A 25,739-nucleotide genomic window follows, 5' to 3' on the forward strand; every position below is an offset into this window, starting at 1 on the left:
TATACATTATTCTATCAATAAATGAAAAATTTCCTGTAATGAGATCCTTATGGTGAAAAAGCCTAATACATAGGCTCTACTTCAGAAATAAATCACTTATAAATCTATTTAGGGTTAAACTCAATAGCAATTTTATAGAGGCATGGAAAGCCTCAGCTACTGAGAATACTCTTCACAGCTGTTGAGAATAATAGGAAGTGACTGCAGTGTGTCACTCAACATATTTACCTTCTCTAGCAGTTAAACTTCCTAGACCAGTCAGTAGTTCACTAGGAAGTAGCAGTTGAGGTGGCTCTTGGGAGCTACCTCCTCCCAACTGACTTCCTTCAGCAGAACAATTTTAGCTGTTTTGATGCTCTTTTTAAGAGTCATTGTGAAAATAATCCAAGTAGTTAAAAACAAAAACAAAACCTTAAATAGAGGAAATTTCTATATAAGTTATAGATTGATTTTTAATAAAAGAAAAATCATGTAGAAATTCTACTTGGCTATTATTTTTATTCTATGTCAATTCATTTTAAAAAGGGTTGTTTAATAGTTTTCCTCTTAACCTGAGTAATCAAGGACATCTACAGTTTCAGCAAGGCACTAATTGGAGATCTCCTTTGTCCAAGTTTACCAACAACACAATCTTTATATTACCATCAAGAAACTTCTTTGACAAATTTCATAGACTAGGAGAAAGGAATAAAGATCTGGGGCTGGGGCTGTGGTTCAGTGGTAGAGTGCTTGCCTAGCATGTGTGAGGCACTGGGATTGATTCTCAGCACTGCATATAAATGAATAAATAAATAAAGGCCCATGACAACTAAAAAATATTAAAAAACAAAAAAGAGAAAGAAATAAAGATCTGCATGTAGTAAAGACTCTGGTTCATATATCCTTATTTCAAAAAATTAACCAATATTTAGAAGAAGAGGCATATATCATTTAAAAATGTGTAGTCCAGCTGGGTGTGGTCTGTAATCCCACCAAGAATATCAAAAGTTTGAGGCCAGCCTCAGCAACTTAGTGAGATCCTGTCTTGAAATAAAAAAAATATAAAGGGTTAGGGATGTGGCTCAGTGGTAGAGCATTCCTGGGTTCAACCTCTAGTACTGAAAAAAAATCAAATTAAATAAAAAATATGTGGCCCAGTGCTTGTTAAATGTGTGACAGATCCCAGTGCAGATCTGAGTGTCCCTACAGATGCACCTGAAGTCTGATGCATCTGTAGGGACACTACTAGGGGATCACCAGGTCAGTCTGGAATCTTGTTGGGTTGTTCATCACTGTACATCATTGTTTCCTGATGGTCCTTAAAACCTGGAAGTACCTTAACAACAACTTAATAGCCTCTCGAATACAGATTAAAATTTCACCCATCCTTCAATTCTGCTATAGGATTATATAATTATTATATAACACAAAATTATTGATTTTCTTCCATCATTAAAAGAGCTATAGTACAATTTTCTAGCTCATGGCAAATGAATTGTATTTAATTTATATTCTGAGATAAATAGGCACTTAGCATCCTTTTTCATCAGAGGTTTTTGCGTGGGAAACCATTGCTTCTCATAAAATATACAAACAATTTTTACCTTGTCCATATCATAGATACCCCAATGACATAAGAACACATACTTTCTTGTTTTTTTGTACCAAGGATTGAACTCAGGAGCACTCCACCACTGAGCCACATCCCCAGACCTATTTTGTATTTTATTTAGAGACAGGGTTTCACTGACTTGCTTAGTGCCTTGCTTTTGCTTAGGCTGGCTTTGAACTTGAGATCCTCCTGTCTCAGCCTCCCAAGCTGTTGGAATTACAGGCATGCACGACTGCGCCCGGCCAAGAATAAATACTTTTTAAATGTCAGGAACACACAGAATTTGTCAGTTCTCTCTGACTTGGGCTACCCATCCTGAAGCTGTTCTCTTCGTCTTCTCTCTCCGGTTTCTTACATTTCCAGGGCTGAACATACCACCTCTAGCTGGTGTGAAAGCGAGGCTTCAAAAAGCATCCCATCCCTTCATCACACACCACCCAGTGCTACTTGTTTCCCCCTCACATCTTTTGTCATTCACAGTGAATTTCACTTCTTACACATTGCTTTTATTTTTCTCTCTCATTACTTACTTTAGAAAATCTTTCTTTCTAAAATGTGAATCTAACAGGACTAGTGCTAGTGATTTACTTGTATAAAGAAAAAAAAGAAAGCTTTAATTAGCAATAAATAAAACATTAGACTTAAAAAATGAGCAGCTTTAGTGTCCATGAAGTTCTCAGGAGTTTCTTTTTATGTTCCTGCAAGTTTCACCTTTTACTAAATCTCCTTTTAATTAAATCTGCTTTTCTTCAAGCACCACTAATAATAAGCAAAACTATAGCTCTTCTAATCTTAATTTTTACTTTAATTGTTAATAGAGTCACAGTACTTTTTTTTGTACTTTTGTATTGCAAATAAACTATGTTTAAGTTATATTATAAGACAAATACGCTTTTAGGACACTTTTTTTTGTGTGGGATTTCATTGTAACATAACCACCCACCATTCACAAAATCTTATATATAAAAACATATTCAGTGTTACTGGGATATAATCCACTTATACCAAGGTGATGATTGGTATTTAAATAGGAAAATACTGACAAAAATAAGTATAGGCACTATGATCTTTCTTTTGCACCAACCAAATCTATTTTATACAAGAAAAAGCTTACTTAACATTTCTATTTGAATTCTTTAAATTTTAGAGGCATGGTCTTTTGCATTATTCAGGCAAAATGTTGTTTACTAGCCTTTAAAATTCAAGAAAGTTTCTCATAATGCAGACCCACATATTCGAAACTACAGATACCAGTTTTTTCCCTTCAACCAGAGGAGTGGAAAAGGCAGATAGATGGTAGGCACTTTCTATCCGTGACCTTACCTAAACTTATAACAATCTTGGAACAGAAACTATTGCCCTCATTTTACAGATGGCAAGCTCAAGTTCAGAGAAGCTAAATACATTTCACTCAACTTCTGATGTTACTGCTTTGACACTGGGATATGTTTGGTAACTTCAAAATGAAGCCATTAAAATGTCATCTCTAGAAGCCACAGAAAAAGTGTGTGTGTGTGTGTGATGGTGTTTCTCTCTCTATGCTCCACCCCAAGCCCATTTTTAGGGGCTGGCAATGGAGAGGGTCAAATAGAGGGCTGAGGTTAGAGTTGGAATGAGGGTGAGAGATGCCACCAGGTCATGATGAGCTGGAAGGCACAACTTGAGAGAGCAGGAACTGAAAGTCAGGCATGTCTATTGTACGTTATTTACTAATAAGGTTTAGGTATTTCCTATTTTATTTATTTTTGTGTGTGTATGTGGGTGCACACCAGGAATTAAACTCAGGGGCACTTGGTCACTGAGCCACATTCCCAGCCCTATTTTGTATTTTCTTTAGAGACAGGGTCTCACTGAGTTGCTTAGTGCCTTGCTGTTGCTGAGGCTGGCTTTGAACTTGCAATCCTCCTGTCTCAGCCTCCTGAGCAACTGGGATTATAGGTGTGCACCACCTTGCCTGGCTCAGGTATTTCCTATTTTGATAAGAGTTGCTTTAATGCAATCTTCTTAAAATAGGTTGATCAAGATACACTTCTCAAAATGGTTAAAATTTGAGAATTTAGTTAAAACTTCCCTGCTTTGATTATCCAAGCTTCTCATTGGAATTGCCTGAATTTCAACTCAAACCTATGGCCTCAAATCCCAAGCTTATACCATACCACAACCACTAAAAACAACTGCCAATTCCAATACAACAAATATCACCTCAATATGCATACATTTAAAACCAAATCTGTACATGACAGCAACGTCCTCTCCACTTGTTATATCTGGCTAGTTTATTAGATAGGAAGGAGAAACACTAATGTCCTTTAGAATGAGCACTAACAATCTTGAACAAACCTCAATCAAAAGTATTTCCCTCTGGGATCTTCAAATATATGTAATAGGTTTTAAAATTATTTTTAAATCCGGAAGCAAGGGGAAGTTCTGACTTCAGATATTGTGTATGGAAGAAAGGAACCTACTACTAAGAATTAAAAGCAACTCATTTCTTTACTTAAAAACAATGTGCTCTAGGATGACAAGCTGTAAAGTGATTTACAACATATTGACAGCAGTTCTTCTAATGAAAAAGCAATTGTCCAAGTATTCCCTGGAGAATGCTCTCAGTAACAACAATCCAAGCTCATGGAAAGTCATGAGTTAGAAAATGAGAACCAAATGAACTCACAGCTGGGAAGAGCCAACAATAATTAATTTAATACCAGCCATTCGGTGTAGACCATGTCTACATGTCCCTCGAGAGAAACAAGGTCACTGGAGGGCAGAAGCCACGTATTCAAATATGTTTAAAGATTTTTTTACTTAATAAAATAACATGCTTCAAAGATTTTATATAAAAAACCTGATTTTTTAAGATGAGGAGGCAAGAATTAATAGTTGGTCAGTATCATCATTTGAATTTCAGTATAGGACAAGTGTTTCTGAAAAATGTACCAAAGTGACTTCACATTGAATTTTGGACAATTCATTCCTCAACAGCAGCAGAAAGAAAGCAGTGTCATTAAAAGGGGTTTTATTCTGACTCACTGGTTAGGAAAATGGGAACAGTTTGAGATCGTCCATGTTGTTTCATTTAAATGAATAGCAAGCATGTTTCATGTCCTTATTAAAACGGTTACTGTGTTTTTCTAGTCTCATTATCACTGCTAGAGTCTACCCTCTGTTGTTCCACGATCAAGACAACTCCTTTTTGTTTCAGAGAAGATCAGAAAGTCAAACCTGATTGCTCACATGTTGTTGTTAATAAAATTCCTATGGTGCTGCTCAAGGTGCCCATGGGGATTGCATAATTATTTATATTTTCTCATGGTTTTCTATAATTACTGTGATTGTACTTTCACAAACTAAATGTATCTCCATCAATTAAAGCAGTGGTGGGTTAAGAATATTCATCAGACTTGTGTGAAAGGATATTGTTCTTAGGGTTTTGATCAAAGCACAGAAATTAAACTGCTGTTATCATGCATTCAACCCAAGTGTTAAATTAAAATGCTCAGCAACTTTGGAGTTTATTTGAGCAGATGTTAACTATTTATGAAAATAAACATGATACAGGACTTGCATTCATGATAGGACTCTTTGTTGTATTAAAAGTGGTAGGGAAAAAAAGCCCTAATACACAAACTTATGGGATATGTCTTATGGTATGTGACCAATTGGAATTACTGTTAATTCAGGTCAATTAAAAATTTTACAAGCATAAAATTCTAATGAATTGCATTTGGGGCTTACATATTTATATCTTTCTATCTGTTTCACCCCTTAATTTCCATTGAGGCAAGATGATGAAGGAAGAGCCTCTATAGAAATAAGCATCTGATGCTATCAAATTGAAAACATAAAAGATAACCTTTCCTACATTGAATAGAAATTTCATTCTATCTAGCCTGACATGCTTGCAGCAAAGTGACCGGCTGTAGTTCCATCCCATTAGCTGTCATTTTGATGCTAGAATTTTAGCCTGCTGTGTGTGAAATGTGACTGTACATGCACAATTCCCATCAAAGGTAATTTTCTGTGCAATGGTGTGTAAAATTTACCTCTAATTATGATAAGGTCACTGATGGGTCATTTATGATATACTCTCCAGAGACAATGGTGGTGAATAGCTTTCAGCATGATTCATCTGAAGGAATTAAATTGACTCAATAGAAAAGAAAAATCTCTAAGAAAATTATTCCCCAATCAGGTCTATAGTTCTAAAGGAAACTAGAGCAGGGTAGTATGCATAGTGGTGAAGGTTGTGGACTTCGGAATCATGCAGACCTGAGTTTTAATCCAGGATCTCTGAGCCCACATGAAATGGCCTCTGAACATCTTATGGTCTCCCTCCTGGACATGTGTTCTCTCACTAAATGGGTTCCTTGTACCACGGGCCTCTTTCCTGGTCCTTGAATAGGCCACGGTCATTCTTGTTTTGCGGTCTTTGTACCACATTTCCTCATAGTTGAAATTCTCTTCCTCCAGATCCCCACATGCCTAGAACTTCCTTGTTTTTCACTGTCCGATATGTAGAATGTATCATTCCACTGTCTGAACTATCCAAAGGTTGTCTTCTCTGCAAGGCATGTTGGGAGTTCCCTACGTCATGTAGTCAGCTCCTATCCCAGTTAATCACTGCTGTATCATCTGGCTGATGTTAATGAAATACTAATCACAACTGAAAGTATTTATTTACTATTTGCCGTATAATCGAATTTCAATGTGAGCATAGGGGGGATTTAAAAATAAAGGGTGTTATCTTAATTAGGATATTTCACAATCTTGAAACCCCATTGGCATTAACTATATGAGTCACTAGTTCAATATTTCTTGATTAAAAAAAGACATCTCAGTTACTAAATCAGGGCTGAAAAAAAAAAAACTTCTTGGAGTTTTATAAAACAGCACGAAAACAGAACTATTTATGAGAAAGTTTGCTAAATAGTCACCAGAGTGATTTCACTCTGATCATCATGGACCTACATGAAGGAAGAATATGGTAGTCGCTTTTATTAGTAGTACTTTTTTTTTTTTTTTTTTGCTACCAGGGATTGAACCCAGGAGAACTTAACCACTGAACCACATCCCCAGCCTTTTTTATTTTGAAACAAGGTTTTGCTAAGTTGCTGAAGCTGGCCTTGAATTTATGGGTCCTCCTGTCTTAGCCTCCTGAGCTGTTGGGATTATAGGCTGTGCCACCATGTCTGGCTCATTAGCAGCACTTATTGATGAGGGTTTTATATGTAATTGTGGAAAACAAAAATTTGAGATTAAGGAAGATAAAATTTCATATTTATTTAAATCTTTCTATTTTGTTTTCAGTCCTCCTCTGAAGACATCTTATTTGCAGGCATAATATTCACTTGTTAAGTGGTTCAGTAAGTATTTGTTAACAAATGACTAAATGCTAAATGAACTGGAAGATCATTCTTTATGTTCCAATACCTAATGTAAATTATACAATGAAAATGATGAAATCCTTACCAAAGGGTCCAGTCATGGCCACAGTATGGCTGAACATTTCCAAGGTAGAATCCTAGAGATTGAGTGACCTCCACAAGATTGGTAAAATCAAGACTAATGCTGTTGAATAGAACAGACGTCATGATAATTTCATCAATAGCCCACACGTCTTCCCCCTGGGAAGAATGATATGGTTGCCACCATCTGAACTGAATTCCAAACTGTCTTGCATCATCTGGTAATTCTACAGAGATTATTCTAAAGAAAAAAAAGTTAAAAATTCAAATTACTTTGTTGTCTTAATATACAAATATATACAGCAGGACAGTTTTATCCCCCTGAAGCGTAGTCTTAAGAACAGTTCTATCACAAATATTCTTTTGAGATGTCCAATTTCTTCTCTGACTCTAACAATGTTTTCTAAACCCATCCAAATACGTGACCATGGTCATTCATTTGTTCTCAAAATGGTGAACTCAATACAACACAGTAGTCAAAGTGGCAGGATTCATGGGAGTTTGGTGAAAGATCTCATGGCAGCTCATTACATATTTACAGTTTGGGGCTAGAACCATGGCACTTCCTCATTCCCCAGAGTTTAGCAAAGTGCGTATAGGTCACTTGCTGTGTCATGGCAGCTATGACAACAAACTTGTATCTGACAAATGGGGAAGAAAATTAAGAATAATATCTAATTTCCAGGAGCAATTATTGTACACAGCAGCAGGAACCATACATTAATTGCCACTGCAATGACATCTGCTTGAAAGCTCCATAAATCACAGTACCATGCTGCTCACATCCACACACAGGTGAGATGTGAGACAAACAGCAAATGGAACATTTGTCTCCATCAATGTACAATTAAACTCCAGGAGAGGTGCTTGCAGTAAATGCATACTGAAGGGACTGCAATCGCCCTCCACTCTCCTCCCCGCTGCTTAGCAAAAAGAAAAACTTCCTGAGACAAGTTGAGATAACTCAGAAATAAACTTTAAAAACTTCAATGTCCAAAGCAGAATTTATGAAGAAATTAGGTTGATTTTCATATCTTTGTTGTATAAAAAAAACATGTCAAATGATATGTATAAGAACATATTGTTTTTAATTAGTTTTAATATGTAATTTCTTACATATTAAAACTAATTAAAAACAATTTTTTCCTTTACATAATTTGTACATGGATATATAGGGCAGAAGAACATGACTATCTCTGTTGGTTATACAAAAACTGAAAAAAACACAAAACCTGGAAGGACGTTTTGGTGCAAGAGCAAATGCAAGTTTTAATAATGGATAATCAATATGCAAATACAGAAATCTAAATTAAATTTTTTTTTAGTTGTAGATGGACACAATACCTTTATTTTATTTATTTATTTTTATGTGGTTCTGTTCTGGAGATCAAACCCAGTTCCTCTTGCATGCTAGGCAAGCACTCTACCACTGAGCCACAATCCTGGCCCCAGAAATATAAATTTTAAAGCACTTCTTAAACTATAAAGACATAGAAAAATACATTTGTGACTTTTAAAGACTTTCCATGATCTGCTGAATTTTTTATACTAATGGAATTTATTAGAGTAAAACTAAGGTAAATTAATTTTAATTTTACAATAAAAATATTTTTATTAGATAGATACATGTATTTATTCATAATAAACATACAGAAGCTAAATAAAGTTATTAAGTTATATTTAAACTGGTTCAAGAATGAAAACATCAAGTATTGAAAATAATTTAATTTTCTTAGACCTATTATTAGAAAATTATAATTTGCTTTTTGGTAATAATTTTTAAGGGAGCTAATATTCTCTCTTAGGAAAATAAATATTATGCTTAAAAATAACAACTGAAAATAGATTTCCAGGAAAATTTTAAGGAAAACAAAATATATATGCATGTGACAGCAGTAATTAAAGTGATCACGTTAAGACCCTTCATCTACAATCAAACTCTTGGGTTAGAGTCCTTGTTCTGAAACCTAATTATTGGTGATTTTGCAACCACAGAGAGCAGAGAGATAATTCCATGTGCTTTGCATCTTCATGTGTGAAATTGATATAATGATATCCATAAAGTAAGGATCAGGGACTTTCTTGCCTGTTTTCCACTCTTATGTCTTAGTACTTTGTGCAGTACCTGGCACATAATAAGGATTCCAGGAGTGAGTCCTTGGTGCATAAAGTGTTATTACCAGTATCCCTGACAGAGATGCAAGGACAGAGGCATGAGAAGGTTAAAAATTATTTTTAGGGGCTCGGGTTGTAGCTCAGTGGTAGAGTCCTCGCCTAACATTGTGTGAGTCATTGAGTTTGATATATATAAATAAATATAAATAAATAAAATAAAAGTACATTGACAACTAAAAAAAAATTTAAAAATTACTTTTAGGTTAAGCAGATTCTAAGTGGCAATGACAGGATTTGAATCTAAGCAGCTTTGTTCTAGAGCCTTATTCTTATTCTCTATATCACATCTTGGGGTGGAGTGGGAGTTTGCTGATTTCACTACTCTTACATATCAGAGTGGCTGGTTAAAATAGCTATAGGATCATTTAATTTGAATATGACTAGATAAGAACCCAGAGACTTAGTTCAACTTTCTGTCTCAATATCCCTTTTTGTGGGTAGGGAAGAAGTTCATGGATTTCTTTTAAAAAATGTTCAATAATTATATGTATTATGAAATTGGATGACATGATAAAACCAGGAAGAAATCAAATATGATAATCAAGATATAAAAATAAACTATGATTTGATCTTATAATAACTTTAGAATATAAAAAGCCCTATAATTAAGAAAAATCTAGAATAATTTTAGTCTCAGCAACAATATTTTACATTAATAAAAGTATCAATTAGTTCAGAAGACATTCTAGTCAGTTTGAATTAAAAGACTAATTTAGATATATTACTAAATTTTAAATTTTATAAATAAGCAGATTGGGTTCTTTTATTTGCTGAATCATAGACAAGCAAATTATCTGAAATTGTCTAGGAGTAACAGTGGTTAGCCAGCGAGCATATCTAATTTATGGATCACACTTCATTTTCAAACAACCGTGGCATAAAAGAACAATATGGAACTCACAGCAATTATAGGAAGCAATTTATACTGAAGAAGATACAGAAAATGACTAAAGGCATAAAGATATATTTAACTCTCCTATGAAGAATCTCCATGGTTTGTATTATTTATCATATGGAATATAATTTAGTATCTAGAATATATCAAATGACACTTCTGCCATGTCACCTTTTATTAATATTTGTAAGAGACAGGGGGTGGGAGGAAGAGTCTCACGGACAGAGGTACATATATAGAAAATGAAAGTGTACTGCTATCACTACCACACTCCCCTTTTCAAAAAATCTCTACCGTGATCATAATCTTTCAAGCTCTGCACATACCTAATATTGAAAAGCCACCTTGATTCTGCTTGGAAGAAAAATGTTGCTGTCAAATGGTAGGCAAGATTAAACATACCTTTGCAATAGCACATTAAATGTGTAATTATTTTTCATATCAACAAAGATTAATTAAATTTCATGATATAGATTGATTACTGAATTTTGCAGCTGTCCATCCTTGTCAGAAAAAAATTGGGCTTTAGGCCAAGTTAACTTAGGACTGTGATATTTTCTTCATGTTTTCATTATACCTTAATTTTTGTTTAATTTTCTTTTAATGCTTTTTATGGAGAGTCTATAAAATGTTTTTTAGGATTCATGTATCTCTACTGAGTGAGAAAAACAAATTCAGCCTTGCATTTTTATATACATAGGGAAAATACCCAACATGGCTGGTGCATTCTTAAAATTTTATGATGTATAAAATTTAAGTCATTTAATAATAGTTATTAATTACTCTCTGTTATGTGCTACTTAATTTTCTAGAAAATAAAAGTACTCATGTATTTGCAAATATTTAAATATGGGGGAAGAGCTACACAAAATTGCAAAATATGTCAGTGGCTCTCTCTCCTACTTCTCTGTCTTTTCTCATGGTGCCAATGCAAATTTTAATAACTAATGTCCTCCACCTTCTCATCTCCTATGATTAAAAGGTTCTTCCAGAAAGGGGACTGGTGTTTATCCAGTAGCCAGGTGGCTGCCAATGTTAGTCCTTTACACACGACTGTGCGTATAGACCACAATGTGCACTGCTAGTTATATTTTAATTTTTTACCTTAATTTTGAGATTTCTCAACCTCTTCCCTTTGTTCTTTTAAAAGGAACTGCGGTGAGCATCTCAAAAAGTGTTCTTGCAGGGGAGAGAATCTTTCAAATATGTATGAAATCTATTACTAATGGTGGTTACTACTCTGCTAACATTTAAAGATGACTTTCCTTTAAGCAAAACTTGAATCTGACAATAGGTCATGATATATAGAAGCTAAAGGAAAACAGAAGCAGCCTAAAGAAAGGGCTTTAATTATGTCCTCACACCCTGCCTTTGCTAGGGACTTTACAGCATGCTAGAAAATTTTTTTGTACTCATTATTTAATTACACTGCATGCAAAATTTAGAAACATATTGGTTATCATATTTTATTAATTATTATGTCATAATTTATTATAAAATCAATAAACATTTGTTAGCAGTACTTACCATTTAATTCCATATTAAAATAATATCTAATAATTTACATTATAGATATTATTATAGAATAAGGAAGGTGGTATCAACCATTTTTCTTTCCTAAACAACAAAATATTTTCCTTAGATGCACATTTCAAAATAAGAATAATTTTCTCCAAATTATCAGAAATCAGTCAGACAGAAAGATTAGAAAAATGTGTCTCGCTAGTTTTTTATTGCAAGACACATCAATCTTTTTCCTCTCCATCTCTCAATTAAAAAAAAGTCTGAAATCTTAAACTGTTTAAATTATGTTTGTCCCAGGAAGGAGATATCACATTAACCATTTTTCCAAATGATTTCCAACGTACCTGGGCTCATGGTAGTTGAGATATGAATAGTGCTCCAAGAGTTTCCAAGTTATCCCATTATCATAAGAATAATGCAATAGAACACCTTCACCAGGCTGGTCCGGGGCTCTGCATGTGCTCAGAACAGACTTGCTCCCCAGTCTCAGTGTGAACTGGAGAAACCTAGACATGAATTGCCTATGATTAGCGGATGCATAAACATTTTTACTCATAATGTTCATTTTGGTTTTTTAAAGAATTTCAAACAAATTTAAATTAACTACCTACAAGGTGTAGGTTTCCACTTATCCCTCTGTTACAAAATGTAAGTAATGACACTGTGAGATGTATGAATATGTGTAGATGAGATCAATGTGCATATTTTAAATACAGATATATATTCATAAAAGTATAACTGTATGTTCATACATATTTGTATACTATGTACTTATGTACACACACTTAAAATGCCAATCACTCCTTTACTGCATTATTTATTAAGAACTGGGGGAAGGGAAGATGTGGAATAAATCTAATCAGCCTCTGCAAGCTGTCAAATAAATAAAACTACATGAATAATTAACTAGCCTTTGGCTTAAGAGCACAGTTTTGATTTGAACATCTCATATTTAAAAAAATCTAGTCAGTCATTAGTATCTCAAAGTCATTGATGAGCTTTCTAATTTATTAAAAACTGGAACAAATTAACCCTAAATAAATGGTAAGTTCCTTTCCATCCTGGTTAAAAATTGGAAGATGGATATATCCACAAAAAAAGAAAAAAGAATATAAGTTGAAAGAGATGTAAATTCAACATTAGCATCTGGTTTCTGCATTATTCCAGCCCTCCTTCACTCACCTGGATTGGGAGCTGTCCAGGAAGGATGTAATTAACTGGCGTCTCCCATCTTTATTGAAAACCAGGGCCTTACCGCTAGCGAGGACACCACAGCCAAAGCTGACTTCAGCACCACGGATAGAGTAAAAGTTATGGTAGGAGGAGAGCCTGGAACTGCCAAAACTTTCCGAAATAAACATTGGGAATGTCTGGGATGCCATCTCACAAGCTGGGCCAGAAAACCCAGGGTCACATCTGAAAGAAATACAGGGTAAAATTAAATCTTAAACTGTGAATTCTTTCAGAGGGTCTTCATTCTACTTTGGGGAAGAGGGAGTCCAGAGGCCAGGATTTGATTGAATGGTAAATAAAGCTTATTAGTCTCTGAAGAATATTGAATCAGAAAACTTGATAAGGACTGATTGACTGTAAATATTCCAGAAGAATATAGTCTTCATAAACTGCCACTGTAATAAGTTTATGATTAAAATAATAATCCAGCACTCACCTTCAACCAGTGACCTCAGTTTATTTAACATTCATCTGAAGTCTGCATATTTGCAACTTAAAATCTCGTAAAGATACACACACACATACACTTATAATAATACTCATTAAATTTATAAAGAAAACAATATAAATAAAATACTTCAAATAAGATACCTGGAATAAGTTTCCTCTAAGGACAAATGCAAAAAGACATATTATAATAGGAATTATTATAAATATTTAGAAACAATTGGAAATATATCTTTAACCATTTCAGACCTATATTGACGTTATAAAGAGAATATATTCACCCTTCACCTATACATAAATTCCAAGGATAACTGTGTGGTGTCTCTGTGGGCTACCAAATTAGGCATGCTTCAAGAAAAATCAACTCATTTCCTCTCCCACCCCCAACAATTTGCTTGGGAGAATGTGCAATATTTCTGTTAGCTGACTAGACTATATATGGAGTTCCCTGAGTCTTCTATCAGTGAGTAAAACCTCATCACAGATGGATCAATAATTGAATATAAGAAAATTCTCACATTTTAAGGAGTATGCTCATCAGAAATTAGTTCCAAATTATTTTTTTAAAAAATATTTTTAAATTTTGGATACTGGGGATTGAGCCCAGGGGTGCTCTACCACTGAACTACATCCCCAGCCATGTTTATTTTTATTTTGAGACAGGGTCTTACTAAGTTGCTTAGGGCCTTGCTAACTGCTGAGGCTGGTCTCCAACTTGCAATTCTCCTGTTTCAGCCTCCTAAGTTTCTGGGAATATGGGCATGTGCCATAGCACCCAATTAAAACTCTTCATTTTTGCTGCACAATTTCTTTCTTACTACACTTACAATGTTACCAATTATAAAATGGGATTTGTTTCTTTTGGTGTAGGGGATTCTCATGGAAGCATTCAAACTTCCTTTAGTCTGAAACAAACCTTTTGTAAAGTAAGTATGCTAATGAAATGATAACTATAGTATGGCCCAGAGGATACTTCTTAAGCAGTGTTACTGAGACTGGGGTCCATATTGACCTTCCACAGGGTCCACAGTATGTGTGAATGTGCAAAAATCAAATGCCAAATTTTATATATGAATTAGATTTTCTGGGGAGAAGTCCATATTTCCATTAGATTTTTAAAGAATTTGCACCCTAAAATGCCAAGAACAACTGCAGCATGAAGTTTGTGGGTTGTCTTGGCATCTTGAACAGCATTGAGGAAGGGGGTTATACAGAAAAACAATATTTACTGGACATGTAAATTAGCTTCAAACAGTTATTTTCTTTCACATATAATCTCATGGACATAGTCTGACTCTGAATAAATAACCAAGTAGTTCCCAAAAGGAAAAAAAATTGCTAAATTGGACACATTTTAAATCAGGAAACTGAATGTGTCTTATCATGACAACAAATTGGAATTTGTGCTCCCAAACAAGACTATTGCCAGAGTACCTATTTAGCGTAAATGGGATTTTATGTATCTTAAATGTGTCTTAGACTAGTGGTTGGGAGAAATTGGTGACTATATAAGATGAAGAGCTTTGGAGTCAGTTCCTATTTAGTGATTCTTATAGTCTAGTTTTAATAAAAGATTATGCAGTTGGTAAAGAATATAGAGAAGCATTCCACTTGTATTTCAAAATTAAAACAAACAAATAAACCAACAACAACAACAACAAAAAACCTTTGTAGTTGTTATTTTCCAGAACAGTAAGGCTGCACAAACTAGTGATTTCAGGCTCCCTGACTCCAAATACGTCCATGCTGGTTCATCTAGCCACCCTTAAATGTGGCATTATGTTCATTCTGTATGTCGGGAGAAAAGCCCCCACTGTTGAGATTCATGGATCACACTTGAGAAGGGTTCCAATGCTGTCTCTCCCCATTAGCCTCTCAACACAGTTAGGCTCTCAAATTAGTGAATTTAGTCAGTTTAGAAACCCAGGCTTGGGATTGTAGACAGGAAGGAAAATGTTGGGGAACAGAAGCAGGTGGGATTCTGGTAGCAATTAACAGTAATAATGAGGGGAGCAGTGTGGGGAAAAACAGTTGCAGATCCCCCCAATTCAAGGATCTGCTTAAAGGAAATAAGTGGTATTGAATATAATTTTTCTCCCTGCAATTTTGCTCAAACTCAATAAGGCACATAGTCTGGGAAAAGAGGCAGTGGTCAAATGTTTAGCCCAATACAGAAAGCCAATGAATGTTGCAGAAAGCATTGTCAGAATAGGGGAAAAGCTCTATTTCTAATTGGTGAAAATATTTTGTAAAACTTCAGAATGAGGAAAGGATATGATTAACTAGGTTAACATATGGTGTCAAAAAGAACAGTATCTAAAAGCACAAATCTACCATTCAAATTTATCTTGTGTTAATTTTATTTTAAATGCATTTAAAAAGTGGATGTCCCAGTTGTGGATTATGGATGAAGATACAACTTGAAGAAAAAACCAGCCAATGTTACATAGATCTAATGAGGCAGTGTCTGGGGTGGGAGATGATAATTTTATTTAAAAACACAGAGACTTTTATTATATTTTGAAAATAAAACAGAAACTTACCATTTTTCACATACTTTACATGACGTTTTCATGTGCAGAGTGATTTTTTTTTTGCTAATTAAATCTACTGAAATATAGTTTAAAAAGTTAACCTTCAGTCTAATCTCAGGGCTTACAAGTGTTTGCCTCATGCATATAATTTTCAAATGATTAGGTTCAATGCCCTTTGTAAGTTCTGTAGTCATTAACTACCCAATTAATTAATTATTCTTTTTGTTTGAGGGTATTTAACTTATCTGTATGACAAAGTTGGCTGTGTTTCTGGTATTCCTGGAATATTTTATAATTAAATATTAATCTGAGAATGATATAATAAATGTAAATATCCATTCTTGTTCTAATCATAGGACAATTTACTAGTGATGATTAAAGTATGAAATGCATAATTTCAGACTTCAAATTCAGCACCACTGTTCTAGAAAATACTTTATAATCATCTTAAAGAGCCAAATAATTTTCAGAAGTACATAAGATTGTAAAGTTATATTTAAAGATGTTGCATTTTCTTATCAGATCTGCTAAATCTGGCCCAGTTCTGATTCCTTTGGCATTGGGTCTATGGATCATTACTAATTTTATCTTTAATGAAACATTGACCAATTATGCTAGGAATCAAAACATGACTCATGAACAATAGAACAATATTATGAAGAGGAATATAACAAAGATAGGAAAGAGAGCCATCAAGTTATGATGAATTCCAATTTGTTCACAAATTTACATGAGAGATACTAAATCTGTTCACAATTGACCCTCATATAAATTTATTAAATTTCACTTACAAAATACATTTAAATTTCATTTAATTTTTATTGGGAGTATCCTGGTTTTGGTTTTAAAAATACTTCAAAAGCCTACAAAAAAGAATACTAAAATCAATGAAAATGACTCTGCCTTTGATATATAAATTATATACCAAAAAGGAAAAGCATGCACATTTTTTTTTTCAAATGCTTACTTGCAACCATGTCGAGTGCACTGTCCTCTGCCAGAACAGAACTTGAGACACGATGGACCAATGTAAACTGCAGGAAAAAAGGAATCATGTAAAAGATGGTGACATAACTGGAAAAACGAGGAACACCAACAGTACAATTTTGTGAAGCAAAATCTATGAAATATGGCCTATTGCCTGTGTGTTTGGTAACAGGAATCCATCGTGCTATGTGACAGGGTAAGTGCTTAGTTACAAACCTGCTGGAAGTGCTCTGCCTTCCATAAATAACCTTTTCAAGATTTTAATGTTTTGTGCTAAAGAAAATAGGACCATATGACAGGGATTCCTTAACAGTGTCTCTTCTGCTAAAACATTTTCAGACTGAATATTACTGCATGTATTTTGACCTTTCTATACCATTTAGGTAGAAATGAAGAATTCACAAAGGATCAATTTGATACATCACAAAATGGAGAGAGATCCTAACTACAATGACCATTCTTATTTGGGGAAAAATCTACAACATTGTAAATGATTGTTACATATACTAATTCATTCTCCCTGGAAGTATGGTATTAAGAATCTGTTATTGAGCATAAAGTTTAATTCATAATGCAAACCTTTTTCCTTAAATACTGAGCTTGACTAAAAATGCAATGTTGCAAACCTATATTCTAATCTTTGGAATGTTTAAAAATGCTCAAGTTGTAGGTTCTGATATACTCAGACTCTAATACATTTAAAGATACTAAGTATTTTTGTAATTGGCACAATCAACAATTGAAACAACCCCAAAGTGGGACAAAACCAAAGAGGATTTGAGATATAACTAAGATGTTATGAAGACCTCACATATTCACTTTCAGGCACAAGACAATTTACCATCCATTATCACTTTCTTCTCTGCCCTCTAAGCATGTCACGATATTTAAACAATTCTATTTTAGAATAGACTTTCCTGTGGTCTCTACTCCTAGAAGCACATAATCCCTTCAGCCAATTAATAGGAGGAGTAATTCAAATGAGATGCAAAGCAGGCTGGTGGTGGAAAAAAACCTTGATGAAGGAAACTACTGGTTTAGAAGAGAAGAGATAGCAAGCCACATTATTAACAGCATTGGTTTTAGATGTCAGATAATCCTGGATTTGTATCTGGCTTCACCAAGAAACTTAACTGATTCATCCTGTTTAAGCCTCAGTGGTCCCATTCTTTAAAGTGGGAGAATGATATTCCTTGAAAGAGTTATTAACATGTTTTATGGCACCAGATGGTTATAATCATCATCACCATATTGGGGTCATTTCCACTGCCAACCTCCTGCCCTATGTTGTTTCAATGGGCTTCACTATACGCCAACTGCTGAGCCATCAGAATGGGGCTCTATTATTTCTTTAGCCTGGAAAAATGTATGGATTTTCTTTCCAGCACACTTGGTTTTATGGCTGTAGTAGAACCTGCTCCAGGTGCTTTGAGAGGAATATTGCACTCTGAAGAATTACTGTAGAGGCTGCCCTACAGTACATACATGCCATAGTTCAGAAAGTCTCCAGGGTGAAAACACAAAACCAACAATAACATAAGGCTTTCCAAACCAATGAAAAAACAGCGATTAATGATTTGTCATCCCGTCCTACTGAGTAGAGTCATTAGGACTCCTAAGTTTACAGTCTTCCTTTCCACAATGGTATGGAAAGCGCAGATTAGTTTTCTTTACTACTATTGTTAATGTAATATAGCTGAAAAAATAAAAATATGAAGCAAATATAATTTACCCTAGAATTTTCCATTTTGTGAAGATTTTTAGGATAACTTCCTACATACATATTTATTTATTTATTCTTTTTAGTTATATGTGATAGTAGGATGTATTTTGACATATTACACATAACATGGAATATAACTTCCCATTCTTGTGGGTTGTACATGATGTGGAGTTACACTGGTCGTGTATTTCATATACGAACATAAGAATTATGTTCAATTCATTCTACTGTCTTTCTCATTCTCTCTCCCCCCACTCCCTGTCCAATCCAGTGCAACTATTCCCTCCAACTCCTGCCTAACCTGAGTTAGCATCTGCATATCAAAGAGAACATTTGGCCTTTGGGGTGGACTGGCTTATTTTACTTAGCATAATAATCTCCAGCTCCATCCATTTACAGGCAAATGTCATAATTTTTTAACACTGAGTAATATTCCATTGTGTATATGTGTCACATTTTCTTTATCCATTCATCTGTTGAAGGGCACCTAGGTTGGCTCCAGAGCCTAGCTATTATGAATTGAGTTGCTGTGAACATTGATGTGGCCATGTCACTATAGCACACTGATTTTAAGTTCATTAGGTATAAACCAAGGAGTGGGATAGCTAGGTGCAAGTTTTCTGAAGAATCTCCATGCTGCTTTCCATAGTGGTTGCACCAGTTTGTCATCCCACCAGCAATGTACTCACATACTTTCTTTACAAATAGCAGGAGCTGGCTATTGTAAGGGAAGAACATACCTAACAGAATTATGATACTGGTCTGTTTCTTTCTCTATGTTTCTTTTGATGGTCATAATTCTGGAATTCCATACTGAAAGGGGGAGATTGCAGGGGAATTCTATAGCACTTGTTTCTCTTGGGAAGGAGTGTGTGTCTTCTCTTTGCCTTGTGAAGAAGCCAGAGACTGTTCCTGTTTTTGTGAAAACCTCACACAGGATGATAAGAGAATTGAAGAGATTCTGCCCTCAGTTTAATACACACTGCTACCCATATGCATTCTCTGTATCCTAGCCTCTTCCTACTATACCCAAAGCATGATGGTAGGAACCCAGATACGTGAAGTAGCTCTTTCTGACCCAAATCATATTATAATAGCCTTATTCAGAAAATCGAGATACTCTTCTCATAGGCTTTTATATATATACTTCATTGGACTCTCAGTTTCCTCACATGCTTTATTTCATTATTAATTTTGAAACTTCTTTTGTGATTATTAAAGTAATAAAAGTAATGAGCTTATGAGAGAACCCTTGAAAACTATAATAGTAGGAAAAACCCGTTCATATCCCACTACCCAGAGACACACGCTTGTTCCCTAGAGCTCATTAAAAGGTGTAGTAATTAAAATGCTATGCAAAATATTCTGTCAATGCCCTGTAATCCCAGCAACTCAGGAGGCTGAGGCAGGAGGATCACAAGTTCAAAGCCAGCTTCAACAACTTAGCAAGGCCTTAAGCAACTTAGCGATTCCTTGTTTTAAAATGAAAAATGAAAAGGGCTGAGGATGTGGCTGAGTGGTTAAGCATACCTGGGTTTAAACCCTGGTATCAAAAAACAAAAACAAAAGAAAAATCTGTCAATGGGGAAACTCTATTTTAACAAATTCAACTTTGGATGTTTTTACAAATGCACTATGTTTATAAAACTCACATGGCCTTCAAAGTGTGGGCTTTTTACTGGTCCTTTTTGAACATAAAATTTTTTAAAAATTCACATTGGTTTACGAGTAAGCCATCTTGCCTGAAGTTATTCCCAAATTTAAAGAACTTTATATATGTAATTAGCTTCTCAGTGTCTACATTATTCAAAAATAACAAAAGAAGATTAAGACATGGAAAAACCAACATTAAACAATTATGTAGGTTTTATAAAGTTGATCACAAATCTGTGACCATTGGCTGAAGTATTGACATTTTGTCCCTCTTTCCCTTCCTGTCTCTCTCCCTTTCCTGTCCTTGTAGTATAAACCTTCAGTCAAATGTATATACTCTGAAAACAGAAAATATTTGAATCCATCCATAATTAGAATAAAAAATCAGAAAATTGACTATTAATAACAAATGCAAGAAATTAGTCATCTAACCCTATAACTTAAAATATCTTTTTTCATTGTGCATCTGTCCTAAGTGTTATTGGCTTAAAAATGATGCAAATTGTCAACAATTTACTTAAAAACTTGTGTGTATATCCACTTTTTCCTTTTATGCTATTTTCTGAAAAAAGAGGCAGAAATTTCACCAGTATTTTAGAGATGATGTTGCTTTCAGTGTAGTGTCTGCAGCAAACAGATAAGTCTTCCAGATGTTATGACAGTTACTAAGAGAAGAATGAGTCTTATTTTAATACATGCAGGATGGTATTTATGTTAATTTTGCATAACACATTCAAATAAAATGTTAGGATATCCCTTGTCATCAACTGTGAATTTGAGTTTCAGGCCTTTAAGCATTTTTAGACTGTGTATGTTGAAACATTCTAGCATCTAATATTGCTGACTACACAGGCTTTTTTTTTTTTTTCTGATTGCGCATCCCTGGGTTTCTAACGGAATGCAAAGGAGAAAAGGAAGAAAGGGCGTTTAATGAATCTCAAGACCATGACTTAGAAATGTGATTAAGTCTGGGCTGACTAACAAAAGCACAGGAAGACTCCACATCAATGGCATGTGATTATGACAGGCATAAACACTAACCATTATCAATCGCCCACATGTTTCCAAGGATTGGTCCCATTTGCCTCCAACGGATCCTGGTGTCTTGGGTTAGTGCTGCGTTAGGGAGGGGAATCGTTATTCGGTTCCACCTGCAAAAAATTTAGCACAAAACCAGACTATGTTGACATCTTTTAAATCCATTTTATATGCGTGTGATGTTCCCATCTCTAGGTACTTGTAATAGCACTAAAGTTTCTCAATAAACTCTTTATGTTCACCTATGGAATTTGTGATAGTCTAAAAACAGACATACAACTTGTAAGAGCACCCATATCCTACTAGAGTAGTGGATTTATTCTTTATAGCAAGTGATATTTATTTTGTTTAGACATTATTTTTATAAAATGTTTTATTTATGATATATAAACATTGGACATATTAATGTGGTGTCATGTTATGTTTTGATACATTTATACATTCTGTAATGTTTAAATCAGGTTTTACAATACTCACAGCTTAGATATTAACCTACAGAAATCATCTGTGTAGAGATGGGGTGCTGATTAGCATCAATTACTTTTTAATTTTTTGCTACCCCTTGCCCTCTGCACATGTAAAAAGGGGTAGCAAAATGTTTTCTAAAAAGAAAACATTTCCCAACTTAATTTTGCTGTTCTTGTAAATATTTTTACTATGTAAATCATATTTATTCTGTTAAGTGGAAAGCATTACATAGCCATTTTAATTCTAGTAATTCTCAAAGGAATACATTTATGGTCTTTAATTTATGTGAAAAGAAGTGGAAAGTTTCTCAGAGAGAATGCATATCATTACCCAGATAGCAGATGGCAGAATAACATATAAACTCAGGTCTAATTCCAAAACTTAACTTTTCTATACTTCTCTATGCTGGCTCTTTCCATAAGTCTTATTTTGGCAGTAAGCCTTTTGGTAATAATCACAGGATTGCCATAACAGAATTTAAATTCATGTAGTCCAAAATATAAGTCAGGTACATGAAAAATGAATGACTGTATAAACTGTGATCTTGCATCAGCTTTAGCAAAAGTATTTCTCTCCTTCTTCAATGATACTACTTTTAAGGAGAAGTCAGATTCCTTATCTATTATATAAAAAATGCTATAGTTTCTGTATTACTCATTAATTTTCATTCTGCATCATGGAGAGAATTTACTCACCCGCTGTAGTTTTCGGAGGAGTAGATGGTGCTGTGGGGGAGGTGAGGGCCAGCACAGATCTCAGGTAAGCATTCAGTGTGCAGCAGGGACCAGGAACGCCCATGGTTAGTAGAAAACTCCAAGCTGACACTAGTAACAACAGAACAAGCACAACACAAAAGCGGCAAAGATTAAAAAATTACTTTTCATCTCTGCCTAAATACAATAAACATCTTTAGAACTAGTGTGAGATTTCTTTAAGATGGCTCTTTACTAAATGATTGCTTTCTCTTTCACCCAGGTCTGACCAGCCTTCAAAGGGCAAGCAGTTAAATTACTGCTATAATAACAAACTCCTTTAAAAGACAACAAATGGTAACTTGAGTCTGAGCTCTTGAATTTGATAGATGGCAAGGCAATTACCATGTCTCACACTGTCACTTCATCCTGTGAATGTGAGACACAAAAATTCTTAGAAAGGATCCCAGCAACACTTCTGCAAGTGAAACTGAGAAGTCATAGCTCTTGAAGTGCTAATTGATTTCCCTGCCTATTATTAGGGGGTCACTAGCCAACATGAGGTCAAGCTTGTTTTCAGTTGTTACTCTCTCAGCAATCTGTTGTAATGGATGGCTGCCACAGCGCATGCACACACCTCTCATACCTAAGATCATGCTCTTAGAATGAAGCCAATTCCTACTTAAAATCTACCCAGTCATAACCCACCTATTAACTGAAGGACTTCTCTTTTGGGAAAAATGTGTATTTTATTAATGGATATTTTATTAAAAATCCAGCTAAAAACCTACTGAGAAATTGTCTCTGATTTAACAGCCAAATTCATGTGTTCATTTTTAACTGTTAGTACACCCACAAAATAGGGTTTCCTACCTGTTACCAGGTTGATGTGTTCCACATCCCAGATTAATAGAAAACTGTATCATGTGAGACATTGTAGAAGGGAGAACAGGTAAGACGTGGAAAAAGTCTACAGCCCAGACATTCCTATTATGTCCTTGATGGTTCTTTTGCCTGAGACAAAATTTGGTAGCAGGAGTCTGAAGTTCAGGGTTGATGACCACGGACACCAAAGATGGAACCTTCCAAATAAAGGAAACCAAATCACTCATAACCTTTCCTATGTTAGTCAATGTGTATTCTCCTAGGTTCTCTCTAGTCATCGCTAAATACATAACTGCCATCTGTTGAGCATCAGGCAATAGCCCTGTGTTCCATTTGTTATTTCATGTAGAAGATGCTGTCAAGGAGCACTTTTTTTTTTTTTTTTTTTTTTTTTTTAGTGACTCAGAATTCCTCCTTTGAAGACAAGTGTGGCTTCTTGTGTGTGATTGATCCGGTTCTCTGTTCAAAGACAAGTTGATCTAAGGTTTTAAAAAGTTATTAAAGCATATTTATCCATTTTATCTACATTAGCACAAGACAAAGGCAACTTGACATTTACTTGGCTTTATCAATAGTGCTTTGAAAAGTGGAGTTGTATGATATTAATGGTTTTCCAAACCAGGTATTCTGAAAATAGTACTCTAAGCAGAAACTTTCAGAGCCAATGAGTTAATGTATAACTTATACAATTGATTTGGTCTGAGACATGCAGATGCCAGACCAGATATAACCCCACCATGTCCCTGATGTGAAAGTAGTTCACTAAGAAATCCCAATATCCAGCATGTTCCCAAGTGGTATAACATGGGAACATGCTGGATATTGTCATCAATATTGGAGATAAAGCTGACTAATGAGGATGTGGGTATAGTCTCAGCACAGGTAAGTCTATTATAATAAAAATAATTTAAATCTGATTCCCTATGACAAGCATCTCACATGATTTGACGATATTTGCAAATAACCAGAGACAACATTTGCCCTGTATCCACAGGGCAAAGGAAAAAGGTCAACCTCAGTCACTCTAATTAGCAAAGAAGAAAGCAAAGGTAACATAAAAGTTCTGTTACAATGTCATCTGCCTAACAAATCTCAAAAGGCTGGATAAATACTGATTAAGCTTGATAGCAAGGCTGTAAGGCTGCATAATTACAGTCATATTTAGAGCTTTCCTGGGGACAAGAATAACTGTCAGTCAGAGTATTTGGTTCCATTTTATTATTGCTGATGGGCTATAATTCTTTCTTCTTGATAAAATCTAATTTTTATTTGTATCAGAAATAAAAGTGAATATTAAAATGTCCATGTCACTTTTTTTTTAAACTGTCAATTTCTTGGGCTACCAGGAAAGAGATTTATTCTCTGTATCTGGCATGGTCTTCATGGTTTTGACTTTGGCTTGTCTGGGGAGTTGTGAGGTGAGCATTTGGCACAAGGATTGGAAGTTGTACCTTATATGAGGAATAAGAAAGAGTATCCAGTGCAATGTGCTCTTTTCTTCCTTCTATCTTTGCATACAAGATGATGTCATTTTCGTGAGAATCTCCAGGGTCACAAATTCCTCCTGCACCAAATAAAAATTTCATGGTGTTAGTACCGATGTGCATTCCCCAAACATCAAATACAGTGTTAAATTTCAGAATAAGAAATAACTATGCCACCCAGATGTCACTTAATAATCCTAGGGGCTGCAGTTGTAGCTCAGTGGTAGAACACTTTCCTCACACGTGTTAGGCACTGGATTTGATCCTCAGCACCACAAAAAATAAAATAAATAAAACAAAGGTATTGTGTTCACCTACAACTAAAAAAAAAATGATCCTAAACAAAGATAATCAAACCCAAGGAAATCCTTCATGAAGATAGTTCAGATGAGCCATGCTAAAGACTTGATATTTGTGAAGGTCAAAGTAACTATTTGCTTAATGGGATTACTGAAGTAAATGTCTGTGTGTAGCAGGACAACATGTCTCTGTTTCAACCCACATTAAAAATGATATGCTTTTGGGGAGAGAAAGGGGCTGAATTAGAGCAAATTATATTCCATCCTTTTATAAATTACATCAAAATGAGTTCTAGTGTAATGTATAACTAAAAAGAATCAATAAAAATATGTGCTCTTGCTTTTTAATAAACCATTACTTTCTTATATTTGAGGTCTTTATGTTCAAAGTTCAGAACCTATTGATTATGATTTTAAAACAAGTTTGGTGATGCACTGCATTAAAGACTTATAAAGTAGTGTCATTCAGGATGTTGCAAAGTAATACCTATGGTATTTTAGCATATATATTTGTATTTTAAGTGAGGTTCATTTTACATTTTTCATTTTTATATTTGGTACTTCATTTGATTGTTGGAAGGTACATAAAGTAGTTATCCACTATCTACTTCACAGTCCACATGAAATGATATGCTATTAGAACTGG

At 34.7% G+C, this 25,739-nt stretch overlaps 1 protein-coding gene across 2 annotated transcripts in view; it reads right to left on the minus strand.

Moving 5' to 3' along the window:
- Positions 1-25,739, minus strand: part of Reln (reelin) — a 453,190-nt gene that overhangs the window by 130,607 nt on the left and 296,844 nt on the right. For both annotated transcript variants that reach the window (XM_078040200.1, XM_078040199.1), the window contains exons 13-20: positions 24,762-24,874; positions 23,299-23,507; positions 22,429-22,557; positions 21,269-21,378; positions 16,832-16,898; positions 12,833-13,066; positions 11,995-12,156; positions 7,061-7,297 (exon numbers count right to left, since the gene is read on the minus strand). In XM_078040200.1, the coding sequence (XP_077896326.1) occupies positions 7,061-7,297; positions 11,995-12,156; positions 12,833-13,066; positions 16,832-16,898; positions 21,269-21,378; positions 22,429-22,557; positions 23,299-23,507; positions 24,762-24,874 (1,261 nt within the window). The remainder of the gene's footprint in view (positions 1-7,060; positions 7,298-11,994; positions 12,157-12,832; positions 13,067-16,831; positions 16,899-21,268; positions 21,379-22,428; positions 22,558-23,298; positions 23,508-24,761; positions 24,875-25,739) is intronic.

Source organism: Ictidomys tridecemlineatus, chromosome 2, assembly GCF_052094955.1.
Source record: "Ictidomys tridecemlineatus isolate mIctTri1 chromosome 2, mIctTri1.hap1, whole genome shotgun sequence".
Lineage (NCBI taxonomy): Eukaryota > Metazoa > Chordata > Mammalia > Rodentia > Sciuridae > Ictidomys > Ictidomys tridecemlineatus.